Here is a 22,155-nt window from a genome sequence, read left to right on the forward strand (position 1 = left end):
CCTTCCCTTCCACAAAGAGGCAAACAGATTCAAGGAAAACAGAGAGAGATTTTATCTCTCCCCCTGCCATCTCCCCACCCATCCTGGTGAGTTATCCCAATCTCCTGGGATAAAACAAGGGAAACAGAGAAAAAAAAAACAATCAGGTTCTCTAAAAAGAAATCTTCTAATAAAAGAAAGGAAAAAGTAAAGAATTATCTCTGTAACTTCAGGATGTTGATATACAGGGTCCTATAGCTTACAGATACCAGAAAGTACCCCAGTACCAGTACAAATCAAAATATTCCCAGCAACTACACATATAAAAGTTAACCAGCCAGATCCACAATTGCAAATAGAGTAAAACAATTAAAAAAAAACCTAAACCGCCTGTTTTTTACTCACTACTTGAAAAGAGACTTAGAGAGCCTGTAGTAATGTCTGGTCTCTCTCAGACCCTCTGAGAGAAGAACAAAGAACTCACACCCAAACTTCCCTCCACCCGAATTTAAAAGTATCTTCTGATTGGTCTTCTGGTCAGGTGTCCAGCTTCCTGCTTGTAACCCTTTACAGGTATAAGAGACATTAACCCTTATTACTCTGTTTATGACACACCTTAACCAAGAGTCTTCACAAAATGCCTAGCAGTGATAATGGCATGCCTTTGAAGACAGTGCATCCACATCTATCCTTGCATGGAAGTTAGACTGATCAGGTCAGGTCACAGCAGAAGGCAGCAGTGAGTCTAAAATATGCAGAATCTCTGTTTGCCTGACTGGGCTTTCTTCAACTATGAAAATATCACGTCTTACACCATCTTAGAAGATAGGAGCTATGATCAATTTCAGGTCAGAGAGCACGAACTTGTCTGGGGGCAAGTTCCTGTCACTGCAGTCACTACTACTCAGGATAAAATCAAACTTGTCTATAATAGTGCAAAGTTGGCTTGGAGTATTCGATGACACATTGATGTGCATGTACATGACACTGCTTGCCAGACTTCATCTGTGGTCCCAAAAACTCTGGCCTAGATCAGTCTACTTTCCGTTCTATCACCAGATGGACAGGAAAGTCTGGTGTCACCTCACATCCTTGCAGAACTGAAATGGTGATTAGAGACTGTACAAGGAGGCATACAATTCTCAGCCCCCTCTCTGACAAGGACTTTAATTGTGGATGCGTTAAGGACAGGAGAGGGAGAAATGCCTGGACCACCTATAAGCACAAGAGGCCTGGTCCACGGAAGATGACCTGGGACTTCACATAAATGTCTCAGAACTCAAGAGCCAAAAGGAGTGAGTGGACTCCAAGCACGTACAGCTGACCCTCCCTACATGACATTTCATAGGTACCTCACCCCAAGTTCCCTCCCAAGGTAGTCTAAATTCAGCTTGAGTTAACCAGTTAACCTGCCTGTCTTCTTCCTGAAGCCCCACACTGTATCAGGAGAGAAGTTACATTTTATTGGCTGTTTCCAGAGCGTTACTTTACATTGACAGTCTGCACAATTTGATTCTATCTCCCCAGTTGTTTTTGGTTGTAGCCAGCAGTTAAGTCTCCGGGCCATCTCATCACAAAGAATAACAAAGTGTATATGATGGCATATCTTGCTGTTACTAGTTGAATGGTGTACCTCTCCCAATGAACATCAAGGTGCACTCTTCGCAGACTACAAGTGACATTCTCTGCCTGCTTCAGAACCATGTCAGTTTCCAAAGTATGCCAGGTGGAGATGAGGAGAAACCCACTGACTTTTGTCAAGCATTGTGCATTGGACTTGGATGTCAGGGCAGATGCCAAGTTTGGGAGAGCAATGCTGTAGTCCATTGGATACAGCTAAAACCCTTCATCCCAACAGCCAGAGGAGGTACTGCTTGCCACTCCCCTACAGTGGAGTCCACGCTGACACACACTGAAGAATGAACTTACCTTATAGTAACTAGTTGTTGGAGGAGTTGTACTCAGTGTGGATCCCACTACCTACCTTCCATGCCTGCTTTTGGAATCCTCAGCTACCATGGCAAGAGAACAGAATGAGGTTTGCAGCCGCTCTGCTCTTCATGCTCTTACATGGGAGTATTCGGAGGCTCAGGGGCACTCCTGATGGGCACTGCTATTCAAAACAATTCAATCTTGAATGACTGAGGCACATGTTCACCTGCTCTGGGATCCACATTGATTGCAGCATCACAGAGTTCCATGGTTACTGTAGGGTAAATAAGAGTTCGTTCTTCTTCCTGTGAGAATCAGCCTGTGAAACATAAAAACAAGTTTGTGTTTTTAAAGGAGCAATTCATCATCTGAAGGATAAGTCTGTTGCTGCAGTTCCCACATCACCGTTAAGAAATCATCTAAAGAAAAGGAGATTCTCATCTTCTCCAAAAGAATGGCAGTGATAGTGACCTAATGCATTCACTCTGGATACTGACAGGCCTTCATTTGTCAGTTTGTAACTAAACAGGAACCACTTACAATAAAAAGAGAATGAAGGGTGAAGTGGTTTTCCCATTCCAGAATTACTAAAAATCCATTCCAAATGGTGCAGTCCAGACTGAAAAAGGTATTAATAAAGCTTCTCTAAAGTTATCTCCATGTACAATGAAGCAAAGCCAGCAAGTTTTCTTTTGTTCCCAACCTGGACAATGACTCCTTGAGCTAACAGCAGGATTACACCTATTATAGGAAAAACTAACAGTAACTGTCCCCTCTCTTCCAGTGCCTTTCAGGCTGGAATAGGAAGAATAATTTTTGTCTGGTATTCATGAAGGAAAATGTTAAAACATGAGACCTGTTAAGTGTCAGGAATCTAACCAGTGAGTAATTTTATGGTCTGTAACACTTTTACTGAGCTGAGTGTTAAAAATGGATTGCAAATATAATACATGGCTCACTCTCAAATATCATGGTACTATTTTGGGCTCAGTTTTTGAAAAAATAAATACATACATTCATTTATAGTAGCTAAATGGCAAAGAAAAGCTGCTTCTACCAAAGAAGAAATTGTGGGGTGGGCTGTCTGTGCTACAGAACACCTGCTAGTATTGACATGGTTTTAAATTAATCCTCTCTCTCCATGCATGGAGGAAGTGTTCTGGCATTTCTTTCTTGCCATTGTGCAACCCCTTCCCTCAAAAAGCTCAGTTCTTTCTCTGCATAAGGTAATTTCCCCACTTTCAGCAATTGCTGGCAACATAAGAAGATGAACAATTGTGTGCATGTCAACCATGCCAATGGAGTGTCTTACTAGGCTAGTGTATGGTTGTGCTTGTTTCTGTTAACAAAAGAAATTCATGTTTCTGGTTGGCTTTTATTTTTTCATTTAATGTTATGCTATTCTGTCAGAGCTGTAGCTTTCTCTGTCACCCATTCAGATTATTTACTTCAAAGTTGATTGTATTGTAGGTTGAGATTCCTCCATCCTAAAATCTTTTAATAAGTACTTGGCGCATCTCTAGCACCTTTCTTCTGTGGTTCAGTTTGTAAACAGCTAATTAATTATACCTTTCAACAAACCAGTATGAGAATAGTAGTTTTATCTTGTCAGTATAAATCCCCACCTTTAGAAGCATGTGCACTCCTAGGGCAAATCTACACTATCACTTATGTCAATATAACTTACATCAGTCAGCAATGTGAAAAAGCCACTTCACTGAGCAGCACAAGTTACAGCGACCTAAGCGCTGTCAGCACTAACACTATGTTTGCAGGAGACACTCTCCCACCAAAATAGTTTCCGCTTTTCATGGAGTTGGAGTAATTATGCCAACAAGAGAACCCTCTCTCCTGCTGGCATAGAGTGTCTTCACCCAGATTCATAGATTCATAGACTCTAGGACTGGAAGGGACCTCGAGAGGTCATCGAGTCCAGTCCCCTGCCCTCATGGCAGGACCAAATATTGTCTAGACCATCCCTAATAGACATTTATCTAACCTACTCTTAAATATCTCCAGAGATGGAGATTCCACAACTTCCCTGTGCTACAGCAGCACAGCTGCACTGATATAGCACTTCTAGTGTAGACTAGCCCCTAGTGTTAGGTTCAGCTTTTGGGCTCTTCTTTATGTCCTGTCACACAACCTTACATTTAGCTTCTGCAAGCTTTATGTAAGGAGGTGGTGGCCCCCGTTCCCTTCAGCCACCAATTCCTGAGTTCTCAGCACGTTTAGTCTCCTTTACTTCTGTGCAGCTGATTTTTCCTCCTTAGCTTTTTTTTAGCTGTAGTATTATTTATTAGCAAAGAGGATTCAATTCCAGAAGAGGTTGGTGTGGGGCTTGAGGCTGAATACACCTATTTCAAGATAAGTGCAGCCTTCTCTCTTCATGCAGAGTACACTGTTGCCACCAAGCACCATTGGTTTCTTTGTGCAATGCCAATCATACTTATATGGTGGCTGCTTCCTGAGAGGTATCTTATCCACCTTCCTACAGTGCAGTTGTAGGTCACTTTCCTGCATTTTTTCCAACTGAAAGCATGGATCCAAAAATTCCCAGGATTGGACCTAATGCCACTTGTAACCGAGTCCAAGGTATATCCTCGGGACTCTCAGATCAGAAGCCTGTCCCTTCTGACAAGGCCTTGGGGGAGAGAGACCCCACACATTTCTGGAGGTGGGGTATCCAGGAACAAAGGTTCCCCAGAGGCCCGCTGAGGTATGTCCATGAGTCAGTCACTTTTTCTTCGGGAGCCCTGAAATAATGGCCTGGGTGGACTCCACCTTCTGTGGATCAGTTGTCAAGAGAGAGGTCTCCTGTAAAGACTCTGAAATCTGGTCTGTCCACCACTCCCTCTCTCGAGAACTATGAAAGCATCTACTTTGTCAGTGAGTATTTTCTCCTGTAATTCTTTTATGGATGATCCTCCTGATTATTCAGATGGGAATGGTCAGGATATACCAAAGAACAGTGGTGTCTTGCTCATTGTCTTCCACCCCAAGACGCTCTCTTGTTTGCAAGCTACATCCAGCCCTGTTTCATTCTCAGATTCACTCTCCAATCAGGGGCGGCTCTAGACATTTTGCTGCCCCAAGCACGGATTCGTGCCGCAGGGGGCGCTCTGCCAGTCGCCGGTCCTGTGGCTTCGGAGCCGCGGGACCAGCGGACCCTCTGCAGGCATGCCACCCCAAGCATGCTCTTGGCGTGCTGGGGCCTGGAGCCACCGCTGTCTCCAGTTCAGCTCCAGCTGCAGTTGCTTCCTTCTGTCAACTGTCATTTTTCAAACAGTTTAGGTAGTCTCTTAGACACACCAGAAAGTTCACGTCTCTTTTTGTGATTGCTACTGTAAACAGACATACTAACTTGTGAATATTGCATTCCAGTATACCTAGAACTCAAAATGTAAAAGAACAAAGTACAGTATTAGATATATTCAGCAGATCTATGTCTAGTATTATTTTATTAGAGGACATGTCCTGAATATGTAGAACACCAACATAGTTACCATTTGAGGTAACTGTTCTGCTGATTTTTGGGATTGAATTATGTGATTTGGTAGAAGTAAAAGGTTAAAACATTCACTAATCTATTTTCCTTTCTTTCTTTTCTTTTCTTTTAATCTCTATCACCCCTATGAGCTGAAAGCAACTGGATTCTGTTAACAGCACAAAGTTGTTTTCATACTTTCATTAGATACACATGAGAGAGCAGAGTAAATACATTGAGTGCTAAATAAATCACTCTAGAAGCATGTGTAATTGAAGGATCAAGCTTTTACCTCCTTGTGGTAAACAGATTCCTTCACACACACTTCCTCTGTTTTAGCATTCAAGAGCCATGGCCTATTTCTGAGAATACAGCTTCTTAGAAAGCAAGTAAGCCAAACTTCTCTGACCCTCTGTACCTTGCCACAATGGATTTGTTAGCAAACCACAGATGTTTCACAGAAAAGAGGGAAAGATCTGGAAAATCAACATGATCACAGATCTTTTTGGATGTGTAACTGCAGAAATCCGTCAGACATACACACTTTATATTATCCAGGCTTTTTATGTGAAAGAGTATCAGGAAGTGTCTGTCTCTGTATTTGTGTGCAAACTTACTGTCTTCAGTACTGCAGGGCTTACTATCTTCAGTACTGCAGGGCTATTTGAGGCAAAAGGTTCCTAGTATATAGCATGGAAGTTCTAGTATTCCAAATGAATATTGATATTTTCAGAGAAATATTACTGCATTCCAATCAGACACCAATTTCATCTAGGATTTGCTAACCTGAATTTGAAAGAGTTTGGAATATAATCTAAAACTACAAATGGTTCTTTGGAAATGGAGGAGGAAGCTAAATCAAAGTCCTCTGAGTTGATCTATTCTATATAGGTTCTTCACCATAATTTCTGAGAACCTTCCAATAGTGCATTAAGTGTCATGACTAACAGCTATCACGTTTATCTCATCTCCAAAGGGGGTAAAGTATGTGCAGTGGAGTGTCCTGTTCTTGTTGGGGTCTTTGTTTGTTTTGTTTTTAATGTACATGTTGCTATGCATGCATTAGAGAAGGCAAGATCAAAGAACTGCACCTTACACTTGGAGTGGAAGATGATGAGGTTTGTGATGGTCTTTAGCTCTGGGGGAGTTCATTCCACAGTCTTGGACAAGCCACTGAGATAAAGTTCTGTGTCCCACACAGCTAGAGTGTGGTGAAGGATAAGTAGAGCTGTATGTCACCTGCATGTTGCTGGCTCTTGAGTTCATGTCCTCTGAGCAGTTCACCTAGTGGTTGTATGTAGACATTGAAAAGGACTGCAGAGAAAATTGATCCTTTTAGGACTTCGTAAACGAGGGGTCTACTGATAGAGTTGCATTTTCCCATAATTACTTATTAGGTATTGTCATAAACAGGTAGCTAAGGGTTAATGTTCTTTTACCTGTAAAGGGGTAACACCAGTAACCTGAAAGACCTGACCAGAGGACCAATCAGGAAACAAGACTTTTTCAAATCTGGGTGGAGGGAAGTTTGTGTGTGAGTTCTTTGTTCTTTGTCTTGGGTCTGACCCTCTCAGCTATGAGAGTGATTTTTCTATCTCCAGCTTTCTAATCTTCTGTTTCCAAGTTGTAAGTACAAAAATAGTAAGGCAATAAGGTTTTTACTGTTGTTTTTTTTTTTGTATTTACATGTGTGTAGTTGCTGGAATGTTTAAATTGTATTCTATTTAGCAAGGGCTGAGGAGTGTCAGAGGGTGTTTTGTAGGTTGCTTACAAGTCCAGAATGTTAGTCCCTGGAGAAGGGGTAAACCCTTCCCATTGCTGCTTCACCAACTGTAATGGCCCCTTAACCTCGTGACCATACACAAGCTCAAATGGTGAAAACCCTAAACTGGGATGTGGTACAGCCCTGTAGGCAAACAGCAACTGCTGCAACACTAGGTCCCAATTATTGGAGTGTTCGTTGACGAATTTACGTATCATGGCCCCCAAAGATCCATTAAACCTTTTCACCAGGCCATTGGTTTGATGGTGGTACGGGGTGGCAACCAAGTGGTTCACCCCATGAGTTTCCCACAGTTTTTGTATGGTCCCTGCCAGGAAATTAGATCCTGAATCTGTAAGGATGTCGGAGGGCCAACCTACCCTGGCAAAAATGTCCGTTAGGGCCTGACACGCAGCGTTAGCCCTGATGTTGCCTAGAGCTACTGCTTCCGGCCATCGGGTAGCAAAGTCCACGAAAGTCAGTACTGCTTTCCTCTAGGTGTCTTTTTTGGGAAAGGACCCAGAATATTCACAGCTACTTGCTGAAATGGGACCTCAATTATGGGGAGTGGCTGGAGAGGGGCCTTGACCTGGTCTTGGGGTTTTCCCACTCTTTGGCATACCTCACAAGACCGGACATACTTGGCAACGTCCTTGTCCATCCCCTCCCAGTGGAAGGACTTCCCCCACCGGTTCTTGGTTTTGTTCACCCCAGCATGGCCACTGGGATGATCATGGGCTAAGCTTAAGAGCTTCCCCCGGTACTTAGTTGGAACCACCAACTGTTTTTGCGGCTGCCATTTTTCCCGGTGTCTACCAGAAAGAATCTCCTTGTATAAAAGTCCTTGGTCTATAACAAACCGGGATTGATTAGAAGAGCTGAGAGGCGGTGGGGTGCTCCGTGCCGCCGCCTAAGCTTTCTGAAGGCTGTTATCTGCTTCCTGCTCAGTCTGGAACTGTTCCCTTGAGGCTGAGGTCACCAGTTCTTCCTTAGACTGTGGACTTGGGCTTGGTCCCTCTGGAAGCGATGTAGGTGATGGGGTTGTTTCCGTTGCTGGTGAACCGCTCTCCGCTGGTGCACCTGAGGGTATTTCAGGCTCTGGCTGAGCCCCTTGGGAATGGTTGTCTGCTGCTTCTGCCAGTTCTGGCTCGCTGGCGCCCTCTGGCGTTGAGTTTGAAGATGTGGTTGCAATTGCTGGTGCTAGTTGTTGTTCCAGTTCCGGGCCTGGGACTGGAGGTGCTGTGGCTGTTTCAGTGGTTGGCATGGAATCCGGGTCCACTACCTCTGTCTGGGTCTGTGGTAACACAGACGGGGCGTCGGTGGACGGCTCAGGAACAGGAATGGGTCTGGAAGCTTGCCTGGTTTGGCTACGTGTAACCGTTCCCACTCTCTTGGCCTGCTTCACCTGGTTGGCCAAGTCTTCTCCCAGTAGCATGGGGATGGAATAATTGTCATAGACTGCAAAAGTCCACATTCCTGACCAGCTTTTGTACTGCACAGGCAGTTCAGCTGTAGGCAAGTCTACAGCTTGAGACATGAAGGGTTAAATTGTCACTTGGGCCTTTGGGTTGATGAATTTGGGGTCTACGAAGGATTGGTGGATAGCTGACACTTGTGCCCCCGTGTCTCTCCATGCAGTAACCTTCTTTCCGCCCACTCTCAAATTTTCTCTTCGCTCCAAGAGTATTTGAGAGGCATCTGGGCCTGGGGATCTTTGGTGTGATGGTGGTGTAATGAACTGCACTCGGTTGGCGGTCTTTGGGCAGTTGGCCTTGATATGTCCCAGTTCATTACACTTAAAGCATCTTCCAGCTGACTGGTAACTGGGTCGAGGTGGGTTACTGGAGACTGGTGAGGTGGAAGAATAGTGTGTCTGTGGCTTTCCCTGGGTTGTAGGTGGGGTCTTTGGTTGTCCTCGGTTGTAGGGTTTATGGTCGGTGTGCCCTCTGGGGTATTCGTTCCCCTTGACAGTAGCTTTCTTTCTTTCTGCCACTTCCATCCATTTGGCTCCAATCTCCCCCGCCTCGGTGAGATTTTTGGGTTTTCCATCTTGTATGTACCGTGTTATGTCCTCAGGAACACCATCTAAGAACTGCTCCATTTGTATGAGGAGGTGCAGTTCGTCCAAGAATTTAACATTGTTTCCTGATATCCAGGCCTCATAATTTTTCCCAACGTAGTAGGTGTGTTTGGGAAATGACACATCTGGTTTCCACTTTTGGGTTCTGAAACGCCGACGGGCATGATCCGGGGTTATCCCCATTCTGTATCTGGCCTTGGTTTGAAAAAGTTTATAGTCGTTCATGTTCTCCTTAGGCATTTCAGCTGCCTCCTCTGCTAAAGGTCCACTGAGCTATGGCCTCAATTCCACCATGTACTGGTCTTCAGGGATGCTGTACCCAAGACAGGCTCTTTCAAAATTTTCCAAGAAGGCCTCAGTGTCATCACCTGCCTTGTAGGTGGGAAATTTCTTGGGATGTGGAACCATAATTGGCGAAAGGTTGTTAGGATTGGCTGGAGCATGTTGCTTAGCCTTTTCTAATTCCAGGGTCTGGCGATGGGCCTCCCTCTGGAGTTCTATTTGTCTTCTGTGGGCTGCATCATCTTCTTCTTGTTTCCTTCTGTGAGCTGCCTCTTCTTCTTCTTGTTTCCTTCTGTGAGCTGCCTCTTCTTCTTTCTTTTGTGGGCTGCCTCTTCCTTGGCTAGTTCTGCATTAATTAGTTCTATCCGTCTCTTATGTTCATTTTCTTTGTCTATGGCTTGTTGCTGAGCTCACTCCTGCCTTAGGCTTTCCTTGGAACTCATGTTTTCTGCTTTCTTGTGCTGAGGCGCCCTCTGGTGTTTGTCTGAACTGTAGCTTCTCTGTTGCCTCCTGGGGTCTGCCTAGCAACAGTGCCTTTTTCCCTTTCTTCCTCTAGCTAATCTTTTAAATGTAAAGTAAACCAGAAAAAACACTTTATTTGCATGTGTATTGTGCTGGTACTTGACTCTCAATGGGAGTGCTATTGTCTCACAAAAGACCCTTAATAGTTCCTTAATGGTTCCTGGCTTAATATGCAAGCCAAAAACTGCAAGAGAGAGCAGAAAAAAAAATTCTCTCTGGTTCCTTTTAAAACCAAACTGTTTCTCTCTGCTTAAAAGCCCCTAGCAGAGAAAAGGAAAATAATATTTCTACTGGCTTCTGGATTCGTCTATCTGTCCCGCTGCTGCCACCATGTCATAACATTTTTCCCAGATTTGGACCTTAGTGTCCAAAATATGGGTGTTAGCATGAAAACCTTTAAGCTTAGTTACCAGCTTGGACCTAGTAAAGCTGCCACCACCCAAAAAATTAGTGTGTTTTGGGGCACTCTGGTCCCCCCAACAACCTTCCCTGGGGACCCCAAGACCCAAATTCCTTGAGTCTTACAACAAAGGGGAATAAACCATTTTCCCCCCCTTCTCCCTTCCAGGTGTTCCCTCCCTGGGTTCCTGGAGAGATACACAGAAGCAAGCTCCGTGAATCTAAACAGAGGGACTCCACCCTCCCTATTTCCAGTCCTGGAAAACACAAGTACCGAGAGAGAGCTAATCTCTCCTCCTCCTCCCTCACCCAGAGGGTATGCAAAGTCAGGCTAGTAAATCTAACACAAAGAGATTTTCCCCCTGACTTCTTCCTCCCACCAATTCCCTGGTGAGCTGCAGACTCAATTCCCTGGAGTCCCCACTAAAGAAAAAACTCCAACAAGTCTTAAAAAGAAGGCTTTATATAAAAAAGAAAGAAAAGGACATAAAAATGGTCTCTCTGTATTAAGGTGACAAATACAGGGTCATTTGCTTAAAAGAAAAAAATGAATAACCAGCCTTATCCAAAAAGAATACAATTTAAACATTCCAGCAACTACACACATGTAAATACAAAAAAAAACCAATATAAACCTTATTGCCTTACTATTTTTGTACTTGCAACTTGGAAACAGAAGATTAGAAAGCTGGAGATAGAAAAATCACTCTCATAGCCAAGAGGGTCAGACCCAAGACAAAGAACTCACACACAAACTTCCCTCCACCCAGATTTGAAAAAGTCTTGTTTCCTGATTGGTCCTCTGGTCAGGTGTTTCAGGTTACTTCTTTCCAGGTGAAAGGGACATTAACCCTTAGCTATCTGTTTATGACAGGTATGTCCCTCCATAAAGAACTCAAACCATTTTAGCACATAACCCTGGATGCCTGCCACCTGTCTCAGGCAAGACAATATCTCGTAATTGACTGTATCTAATGCTGCAGAGAGGTCAAAGAGGGTAAGAAAGGATGTCTGCTCTCTTTCTACTGACAGGAGGAGATCATTCATCAGTGCCACTAAAGCAGTTTTAATTCTATGTGCTGGCCTGAATTCAGATTGTACCAAGTTAAGTTTCCTTCAGTAAGATGAGCTTGTGATTGGCCTTTGACTAGCGTCTCTGTGAGCTTGCTTAGCTATGGGAGGCTTGATACTGAGAGGTAATTGGCTAGAACCAGTGTGTCCAGGGAGCTTTTCTTTGGCATTGCTCAGACTACGCATGTATCAAGGAGAAAGGGAAGATTCCTTCCTTGAATGAGATATTGATTATTTTGGTCTGGTGTGGTACCAGTTGCTCATGATTCTTTCACAGGCCAGGAAAGGCATAGGTCAGATTCACAAGTCTTGTGTCAAGAATCTCTGAGTGTCTAAAACTTCTCTGAGTGAAAATACTGAACTCTGGGGATTCAGGTGGACTGGTGGTTGGTGAGTAGATAGTGCTTATCATCCCCAAATACTTTACAGACTATTACTCAAACGTTTAGGCATCATTTAATCACGGAAATGCAGCAGCTCTCTTAAAAGCACCTAAAAGCCCTGTTAGGGCAGGAAGTTAAGGATTCTGTGTCCCAGTGTTTCCCAAAGTACAGTGGGTGACTTGAGTTTTGTGTGTGTCTGCGTCATGAAGGACTAACTAGAGAGTATGGATAGACCACTTAGTTGGTCTCCAGAGTGTCAGCTCTTATTTAAAAAAAGTCTCTTAACTATTATGGTTGCAAAGAAGGCCTTGAAAATGTGACTCAGAATATAACCAATACAGGTACATCCTCCTCCGTTTGCAGAGAGCTTGAAACAATAGCTCTGAGGTGAGAACTGCTCTATTCATTTCTATAGATGCTATCTCAGGATGCCAGTGATACTTAAAAGTTGACATTGTTAACTATTTCACTGTTCATAGCATGTAAGAAACAAGAGAAAGATCTGAGGGGGATGGCAGGACATGGACAACACATAAATTCAGATGGGTAGGCTTCTAACAACACATAGCAGGGTTGCAAGGGTTTGGTGGAGGAATACAGTTGATGTTCGTTTCCCATATGGGAGTTCAGCTTCTAAAAATTTAGGTAACATGGCTCTATCTTACTTCAGGGGAATTCCAGTAAGCACAATGAAAATTCAAATCTGTAATTCAGCCTATCTATAACACTTGAATCCATCTTTAAAACTCTGAGGATGAGTAGACTACTTTTGGTTCCAAACTAAATAGCCAAGGGCTAGTGTGCTTAACTTCAGTCTTCCCCCCCTCAACACTTGCCCAGGCAACTACCTGCCTCTCATGTCTAACTTGTCCACCCCATTGCTTCCAGCACTTACCAACAGGTGTTCTGTAGTGGTTTCCCAGTGAAATTGTTATGATTAATCATATTTTGAGATCTAGCAGAATTAAAACCCATTGTAATGTTTATGCGGATCTTTAAGAGTTTGTGCTTAGTGTAATTTATTCTGAGAAGCTTTGGTGTTTGGCTTCACTTCTTGGATTCAGCAGATTTGCAAAAAAAAATTTTTTTTTTTTTTGAGAAAAGCCCGTTACAGTAAAAAGTGCTTTTGTGAAAAAATAAATAGCTATCCTTTAAGCAAGTAGTTTTACACTGGGGAAACTTTTAAACATTAGACTTGGGGAATGGGGGGCTAGCATTGTGTAATGCAACTGGAGCTAGCTAGGAAAGTAAATTTCACTTCTATGAAAATTTTTGAGGGTTTTTTTGTAATTTTGTTTTTGTTTTTTTAAAGTGGGGAGCAGGAGAGATGTTGTCCTGATCAGGATATAATGTCAAAACCATGACAGTTTTTGAAGAAGAAAAATTCTACTGTACTTTGGGAACCTTGGCTGCAAGGCAACCTGCCAGGCGAGCTGTGGATGAGCTTGGGAGCCAGGGCTCTTGGGCTTTCAGGCTCTCAACAGCTAGGCAGACTGCTGTGGAGCCTGGCTCCAATGCTCCTGGCAAGTGGGCTGCAGGGGAGACAAGTAGGCAAGCTGACAAGAAACTTGCCTGGTTTCATTCAAAAGATTAGTTGAAATCGATAAGTTCCTGCAAAATGTTTCACTTTCAATGATGGAAAGACGTTCTGTCAGAAAATTTCCAACCAGCTCTTAGTGTGGTCTTTCACACATAGGTTCCTTGTTCAAATCAAGCCGGGCTGTTTGCAACCCCACCTTTAGAGATTTTTGCCAGGTTCTGGTTGACATCCATTGATAGGTGGTTGTGTAATGCAAGCTTGCACTGCCGCACCCTGGATTGTGATTTTTATATGGTTAAATAGAGGATTTCACTTGCCAAAGCAGTCAGTCCTGCACCTTACACAACTATTAAATTCACACTCAAAATTAGAAAATAAATCAAAATATGAGATTTAAAAAAAAACTATTATTCACTTTTCATAAATGTTGGCCACCATCTTTAATTACTTGAGATATGTTTAACCCATGCCTTTTTCTTTCTCTTTGCACTTTCCACTTATTTAAAAAAAATCTATTGATGTAAAATAATACAAAACTTCATGAATACAACTGACAATATTCAGCAGGATGTTTTTCATAACATCTAGACATGTTCCTGCTTATCCTTGAATTGAAATCCTAGTGATGAATTGGCAACATGACATCTTTTTCCATGGCAAAAGATTTGTCACAAGGCTGTAACATGACTGTGAGGGTAGTCTGTCAGAAGAGGCTCCTGAGTTTCAGGCTTCCTTGTCCACAGTGCTTTCTGTAATAGCAAAACCCAGAGGAACTGAATTTCAACAAAAAGCAGTGGACTGCAAAATTTGCTGAGGAGTTTTTTGTCCCTCTTAAATGATTTGAAGTTTTTCTGAGACTAATGTTAATTGAACAAAAACTACTAATGTACTCATAATATGTAAAACTCACCAAATCATCTCATAAATACAATCACATATTTCTCTATGGAAATGTACATACAGATAACATCACACTGATTGTGTTTTTGTTGTTGTTATATAAACATAGATCCTTTTATATTTGAATTCCTAGAATAAATGTCTAAACTACAGGTACTTGAATTGAACGCCTGTACGTTAGGTGTAGTTAAGTTAACACTCTGTCTGCATTTAGATATGAAAAAATCAATCTCCATCTGATAAAATCTGTTTTACCCCTCTCAGCAATGCTTGTCTGATCTTTTAAGTTCATCAGAGAGCTCTCACTCGTGACTATTAAAATGCATTGGGGTGTGTTATTGTTCATTATCTTAATCAGGGTGTAAGACTGCAAGCTACAGCCTATTACATTAAAGATATTCATGAAATAATTCTTTTTATAAAATTCCTAATCTGGAGAAATTCTGCTCTGTTCTTTTTAGAAGCATCATTGAATTTGAGAAATGCCTGAATTTTATGAAAGGCCTTCATCAGTTAAGTAAATTTGCAGAATTTGAACTGTCCAGTCTGTCGTGCCTCAAATCTCAGTGCATTGCAAAAACTGCTTGGTACTAGTGACTAGTTATGTTTTGCCAGACACTCTATGCCTAGTCTTTCTACCATACTGCACATTACAAAAAATAACATTCCTTGTTGTAAGTTTGATCATATGGTCAAGCAAGTTTTATTAGGACCTTTATCACTTTGTACATCTGAAGTATATGTAAACAATTTCTTTTTTCTCTTTCTAGGTCCTGGGAACGCCTACAAGGGAACAAATTAGAGAAATGAATCCAAACTACACTGAATTCAAATTCCCTCAGATTAAGGCACATCCATGGACTAAGGTGAGGCTGTCTGAGTTGGATAATGATGATGTGTGGGATAAATGTAACATTGCAGAGTTTAAGTCCAGATCTTGATTTCTGTGCTTGGTTGCTTTCAAACTAACCTGGGAACCTATAGTTGAATCAGAACCCAATAACTGTTTATGTAGGGAAGGAGGAAGAATGTACCTAGGCTCTGCATTGAATTGTCCATGGCTCTGTTTTTTTGTGATTTGCCCATAGATATTTTCCAACCTGGGTATGTATTTATAACCCATTACAATGCACTTATATTTCATCATAGCACAATTCTTGACCTGTGCAAAGAATCTCCTATAAATAAATACATTCTGTGGAGGTGGGTGATGCACTTTTATGGTACAAATACATCATCTCTGAATACAGGAGTGAGACCCACAGTGCAAATCAGTCCCGTTTCCTATCTCATAAACATAGTAAAGATCATTAGATTTGGAACCCCAGTAATATGAACTAGTTATTTTTTCTTATATTACTTTTAAAAGATTTTTTTTTTGTTTAGTTCAGTTTTTCAAAGGACGGACTGCTACAAAATATCTGAATATGCCCAGGACTGCTACAAAATATCTCAACAGCAAGTTAGGAAACCCAGCAACACAAATATGATGGCTTTCAAATTCTGAGGAATGAAGTGCATAGATTGGCTTGTGGAAGAGTACATATGTTCCCTTAGTCCTGTCGGTGACTGGTTCAAAATCATTTTGAACCAAGCCTTTCACAGTGCTAGAGGCATCAAGCAGATGATGTAACCTACTTTAGGTTCTTCGAGATTGTGGGCTATGCACATTACTGGAAGTCAAATCAATATTTTGTGATTTCTTCTCAGATGTTCTAAATACATGCTTCCTCTTCCCAACAATCCCTGGGTTGCATTTCCAGATCTTAGTTCTTTATTGCATGTTGGTTCCAAGACTGAGTGATTTATAATACTCAGAGGCTGTTAAGTCAGCAAGCCTGTTTATATTATGTGTTAATAGAAAAATTTCCATGATAAGTAAAATTTATGAAACTCCATGAATATTAGCCTTACTTTCATTATTTCAAAATAAATCATGGAAAAAGCTACAAAAATTAGCCTAAGACATTAAAACAGTGAAGTTGTAGTGGAAAATGGTTCCAGTGTTATATCTGGATGACTTGGTGTTGAGGGTGGGCTTTAACTGAATGCAGTATGTAATGGAGCCATAGCCTGTCCTGGTGCCAGAACACATTATAAGTAATCAGGATTGAATATCTAACCTGGTTATACATCTCCCCTACCCTCTGTAGATCCGTGGGTGTCATTTGTTTGCATTTGACTGCCCACTGAACCACAGTAGAGACCTTTTTGTAAAGCTAGAGAAGAATGTAATGTGATCTTCATGCAGAAAGTGAAACTGAGAGTTCCTTCTATTTTTACCTTTTTATATGCAAGTGAGTGCTTCTCTGGGCTTCTAAATGACCACAGGTGAAATCAGGCACGCATAGAGCAATGAGAGGAGCTTGCCAGAAGGTTGAATTTCCTTTTGCATTAGCACATGGGATTGTTTTGGTATTGAGAACTGTGCTTTCAACATAGTGCCTCATTCTCAGATTGTTATAAAACAACAAATTCCTCCCAGTACCAGATGGGTACTGAACAGCATCTAAATTAATTTATTGGATGGGTGGGGGGGTGACCACCTGATCACGAGTTTGTTCTTTACTTGCCATTTAAAGTCTCAAGTAGCAAGAAGACCAGTCTAGAATGACCTTTCTAACAATCCTCTTTCCCTACTCTTTTAAAAACTCTCTTCCTCCAACGTTTTGCCATTCAGCCATGAAAGTTTTCTGCTAAGTGCATGGAGGAAAATATCCACACCTGGATGTTTCCCAGCTATTCTTGTGCCATCTCTGATGGGATGGGAGGGAAACGGTGCTGCCTGTCTTGCCCTTCAAATTTCCCACCCAATATTTATCTTCATTTTCTTTTAAACTAGAGTTGCAGAAACATTAATTTGTTAAACTGCAATTGTTGTTGTTGAGCAGAGGGGAGGAAGGAATGAAAATTAGAAGCATTTGCTGAAATTTTGGTTAAATGACATATGCATGTGTACTGACAACCATTACGGATGATCAGCAGGGTTTGATCTCCAGAAACTTCACCATCAAATACAAACATCTATTACTTGAGCTAATGGAGTAACTTGTTAGCTGGCAGGATTAATAAGTTCTGTTCTCTTCTGTGTGGGCTAGCCATGGCAGGGACATGGAATACACTTTACTTTACCACATCTGCATACTAATGAAGGCAGCTAGGGAGTTATAATGTAGAACTCCATTATCTGCATTTTGTTCCTAAGCCATACATTGGCCACTCCTGACACACATGGATATGCTATTTCATCCCCCATATCCATAGTATTGTTTCTGTTCATTAGTGGCTGGTAGGTCAAAAGGAGAGCAGCAGCTGCTGCTACTTTAGGTATCTATTAGGAGATCTACTTTCTCAAGTTTTAGAGCAACTGCTTTATTGTGTGAGAGTCCTGCGTTCAGGTCTCAGCAGGAATATATCCTCGTATTGGCATCCAATTTTAGGCATAAAGCAGGATCCTGAGCTTAAGTTTTATTGCTCTGTACACCGAGTTAGAGCTCACATTACCTGACACAGTGTAGAATGGTCAATACCAATACAACGATGATGTCCATGTACGGAACTATGGCTAATGACATATAATATGAAGGATTGTTCATGTGTTCATATTACAGTAGTGGTGTGTGATTCCAGTACAAACTCAGTTTGAAAACAAATCTCTGGGTGATACCAGATTTGGCGCTTCTAGCCTTCTTATTGTTTAACAGCCTGAAACCTAGTTCAAAGTGTATGTATGTCTAACTCTCCAACATTACTCTGTATAGGCTCAGATAGATGGATAAGTTCCCGCTTGCTAGGGATGGAGACAGAAGACAATTGAACCTTCTGCTGCAAAGGGAACAGATAAGCCTAAATTTGCCTCTCAAGAAAGGGAATGTTCTTCTCTAATATTTATACCACAATCTTTATACTTTTTAGTTCTTGCATATCTCCATTACACGAGGTATGTATGCATCTTGTGCACCAGTGCTGTAGAGTTTTCCCTAGCGGTACCAGCAGGGGCAGCCATACCTGCACCCTGCTTTTCCTTGTGCTGCAAGTTGAGGGCATAAATGGGTGGAGTCACCCCTCACATCTTGTTGGTCCTGCTTTGAGCAGGGGGTTGGACTAGCTGACCTCCTGAGGTCTCTTCTAATCCTAATCTTCTATGATCTTTCAGTTCCTTCTTATCTTCAATGGTTGGAGCATGCTGTCAGGTCATTCCTCCTGCAAATGTGCTGTCTTAGTTAGATGGCATTATACTGTTGTTGTGGCTGTCAGTAGTCAGTGTACTCCGGGCTCCACCTGATACCAGAGGAGCCTACACCAAGGTCCCTGTCTTCAAACCCTGCCCTGGATGTCACAAGCTGATGCCCATGAGAGACCCTCGCTCTCATGGCTTGAAGTGCATGGGTGAGGGTCACATTAGGGACAGCTGTTTGATTTTGCTGGAGCTTCAGGAATGAGACCAGCTGCTTCCTTGGCACAGACAGCAGAGCCATCAACCACGTTGACAGGAAAACAAAGGCCTATTTCTGTGTCAGCCACTCAAGAGGCCTACGGAACTGTGAAGGATCTACGGAGCTTCTCAGTATGACCCTCACTGGTCATTCAGCTCCATGGTACCTTGCTGGGGCCATTGCACATGGTGCATTTGTTGGCTTCCATGTAGTAGTCAGCTACAGTGCCAACTACACCAGGTCATGTGCTGCCTCCCTTAGTCCCAGTGCCAGCTCCAAGACCAGCTGTAGCTACTTTGGCTCAGCACACAGTACTGATAACCAGTGAGACCCAGATGTGGTTGCTAGTATTGCAGGCCCATTGTAGATCATGATGACTCTGCCCAGGACTGCTTCACATTGGCCTTTGAAGTACTCATGCTTCTCCTCAAGAATCTGATGTGGATTCCTACATCTCTGACTTTTGGGAACCTGGGGCATCCTCCCAGGGATTATTCACATTCTTGGAGTTATCCTGAGTAGGTCAAAAGAATGGGAGTACCAGGTCTAGGCACAAGTCCCCCACCCCCGTCAATAACCCTAATGGGTACCATGGGGTATATTTCCAGTGTCTAGATTGTTCTCTGCTGCATCACAGAAGTCAGTCAGTGAGAAGATAAGTTTCACTGCCTAGTACTGGCAGACGATCCAAAGTCTGTACTGGGCAACCACTACACTACAGAAATATATCCCCAAAAAGGAGAAGTTTCGCCACACAGGCCACTCGATGTTGGTTCCAAGATCCCACGGGACACTGAGGATCAGAACCGCCCATTACCTGCTTCAGGTAGGTCTTCTACATTGGCAATTCAAGACTAGCCTCAATAAGGTCCAAAAGAACCTGCCTCTTCTGAACACCTTATCCTCCTCACCAGGTGAGACCCTGGTACTGGAGAAATCTTCTCTAGTATTGGATGATTTTAAGTTCTACCAAGAACTCTTGAAAAGGATGGCTGTGTCCCCGGGAATATAAATAGAGCTTTCAGAGAAAAATCCCACAAACTAGATATTTTACACCTGGCTGTAGCAGGGGAAATTGCTCTCCTTATAAATGAGGCAGTTACGCAACCTATACAAACTTTATGGCAAGCCCCCTCATCCCTCATGCTAGTGGCAAAGCGCACAGAACACAAGAACCAAGTTCCATTGCAGGGATACAAACAGTTTTACCCACACCCCTCAGTAGAGTCCTGATAGTGGCAGGAGTAAATGTGAGACGCTGCCAAACAAAAGCAAGTCCTAAAGAAAAGGATACAAAGAAATTGGGAATTTTTGCTAGAAATGTGGATTAGTCAACTATGAGGTTACAACTATGTATAGCAAACCATTAAACCCTTTTTGCCTATTATGATTATTTAAATTGGGATGCTATGTCCAGATTCCTCAGTTAGCTGCCCAGGGACACGAGGGGCAAGTTTAAATCTTTCCTGATGGAAGGTCGACTGATTGCAAGGTCTACTCTGCAGGCCTCCCTGGATGCAGCAGACTCAGCTCAGCTGCCAGAGTCATGGCAACGGCAGTAACTATGTACCATTCCTCATGACTCCAGTCATCAGGGATTCCTGTAGAAGTACAACTTGTCCATCTCGAGCTCATTTTCTCTTCCCCTGTGAGGAGGACCTGCTCTGTGCTTATCCTCCAGTGCCATTGGTTCCCAAAATAATTCTCTAGTTGAAGCAAGAGTGAGGCCAAATGTTACTCATTGTGCCAGCCTGGGCAAGGTAGGCATGGTACTTGGACCTGTACAAGTAGTCCATTAAGGAGCCTTAATCCTCCCCTGACCCCCCCCCCCCAAACCTACCTTTAGTCAAGGACATAATATCACCGAATCATGAGCAGGTGTTGCCCTGGAACTCTCAGTCACTACACCTCATGGTCTGGTTCTTCAGGTAGCTAAACCCAGAGGAGGCACACTGTTTGGAAATAGAGCATAATGTCTTACTTAATAGTAGAAAACCATCCACCAGAGCTGCTTACCTTAGTAAGTGGAAGGATTTCTCTACCTGGGTGGCTAGTGACAATGTGTCTCGTACACAATCAGTGATTCAAGAGATTTAGGACCGTTACACCTAAAAGAGTCAGGTTTGGATGTCAGCTCTGTCAAAGTGCACCTTGCTGCAATATCAGTGTTTCGTGCCCAGGTAGGACTGTATTATGTAAGGGTATGTCTACACTGGCAGAATTATGACGCCGGCAGTTACAGCGTTGCTCAGAGAGTGCTGAAGGGAAGCCGCTTGTTGTGTGTTCCCACTGTCAGCTGCCTGCGCAATAGCTTGTTCACACTTGTGGCACTTGCAGCGATATTCAGAGCAGTGCACTCTGGGCAGCTGTCCCACGGAGCGTCTTTCTTTTCTGCCGCTAAGAGTTGTGGGAAGGTGGAGGGGGTCGCAGGGCATCCTGGGTCCTGTCCCAATGACCCGTGATGCGTTGCTTCGCATCCCAGCAATCCCTGTGCTTCCATCCACATTTGGCTCCATCTTTCAACAGTTTGTGTACTGTGCACTATGCCTCTTCAGTCTGCAGGAATGAATCACGCACTGTTGACCAGTATGCTGCTAGCTCTAACACATCACGGGTGGCAGTGGAGTTATTCCTTAAACTACAAGGGCAAGAGGAATGCGACATTGATCTCACCACGCGTAGTAGCTGTGACACAAGATTGCTTGTGGCATTCACGGAAGTGCTGACCACAGTGGAACCCCGCATTTGGGCTCGGAAAACAAGCACTGACTGATGGGATTGCATTGTGACGTACATTTGGGATGACGAGCAGTGACTGGAGAACTTTCAGATGAGGAAAGCCACATTCATGGGACTATGTGATGAGGTTGCCTTAGCTCTGAGGTACGAGGACACGAGAATGAGAGCTGCTCTGCTGCTTAAGAAGCCCGTGGCTATTGCAGTATGGAAGCTGGCTACTCCAGACTGCTACCGATCCTTTGCTAACCAGTTTGCGGTGGGAAAGTTGACCGTTGGACTCATGTTGATGGAACTCTGCAGGGCCGTTCATCGCATCCTGCTCCAAAAGACCATGACTCTGGGCAACCTGCGTGACATTGTGGATGGCTTTGCACAAATGGGCTTCCCTAACTGTGGAGGGGCCACAGATGGCGCGCACATTCCAATTCTGGCACCAGACTACTAGCCACCAAGTATGTTAATCGCAAGGGGTATTTCTCAGTGGTTCTCCAGGCGCTTGTGGATCACCGTGAGTGTTTCACAGACATGAACGCAGGCTGGTCCGGAAAGGCGCATGAGGCACATGTCTTTCGGAACACTGGCCTGTTCAGGAAACTGCAATCAGGGACTTCCTTCTCAGACAGAAGATCAAGTAGGGGAAGTC

General features: G+C 43.2%; 1 protein-coding gene across 4 annotated transcripts in view; it reads left to right on the forward strand.

Moving 5' to 3' along the window:
* GSK3B (glycogen synthase kinase 3 beta) overlaps nucleotides 1-22,155 on the forward strand; it is a 256,101-nt gene that overhangs the window by 189,754 nt on the left and 44,192 nt on the right. For all 4 annotated transcript variants that reach the window (XM_050959745.1, XM_050959759.1, XM_050959735.1 and 1 more), the window contains exon 8: nucleotides 15,108-15,203. In XM_050959745.1, coding sequence (XP_050815702.1) covers nucleotides 15,108-15,203 — 96 coding nt within the window. The remainder of the gene's footprint in view (nucleotides 1-15,107; nucleotides 15,204-22,155) is intronic.

The sequence above is a fragment of the Gopherus flavomarginatus genome, chromosome 1 (genome assembly GCF_025201925.1).
Source record: "Gopherus flavomarginatus isolate rGopFla2 chromosome 1, rGopFla2.mat.asm, whole genome shotgun sequence".
NCBI lineage: Eukaryota > Metazoa > Chordata > Testudines > Testudinidae > Gopherus > Gopherus flavomarginatus.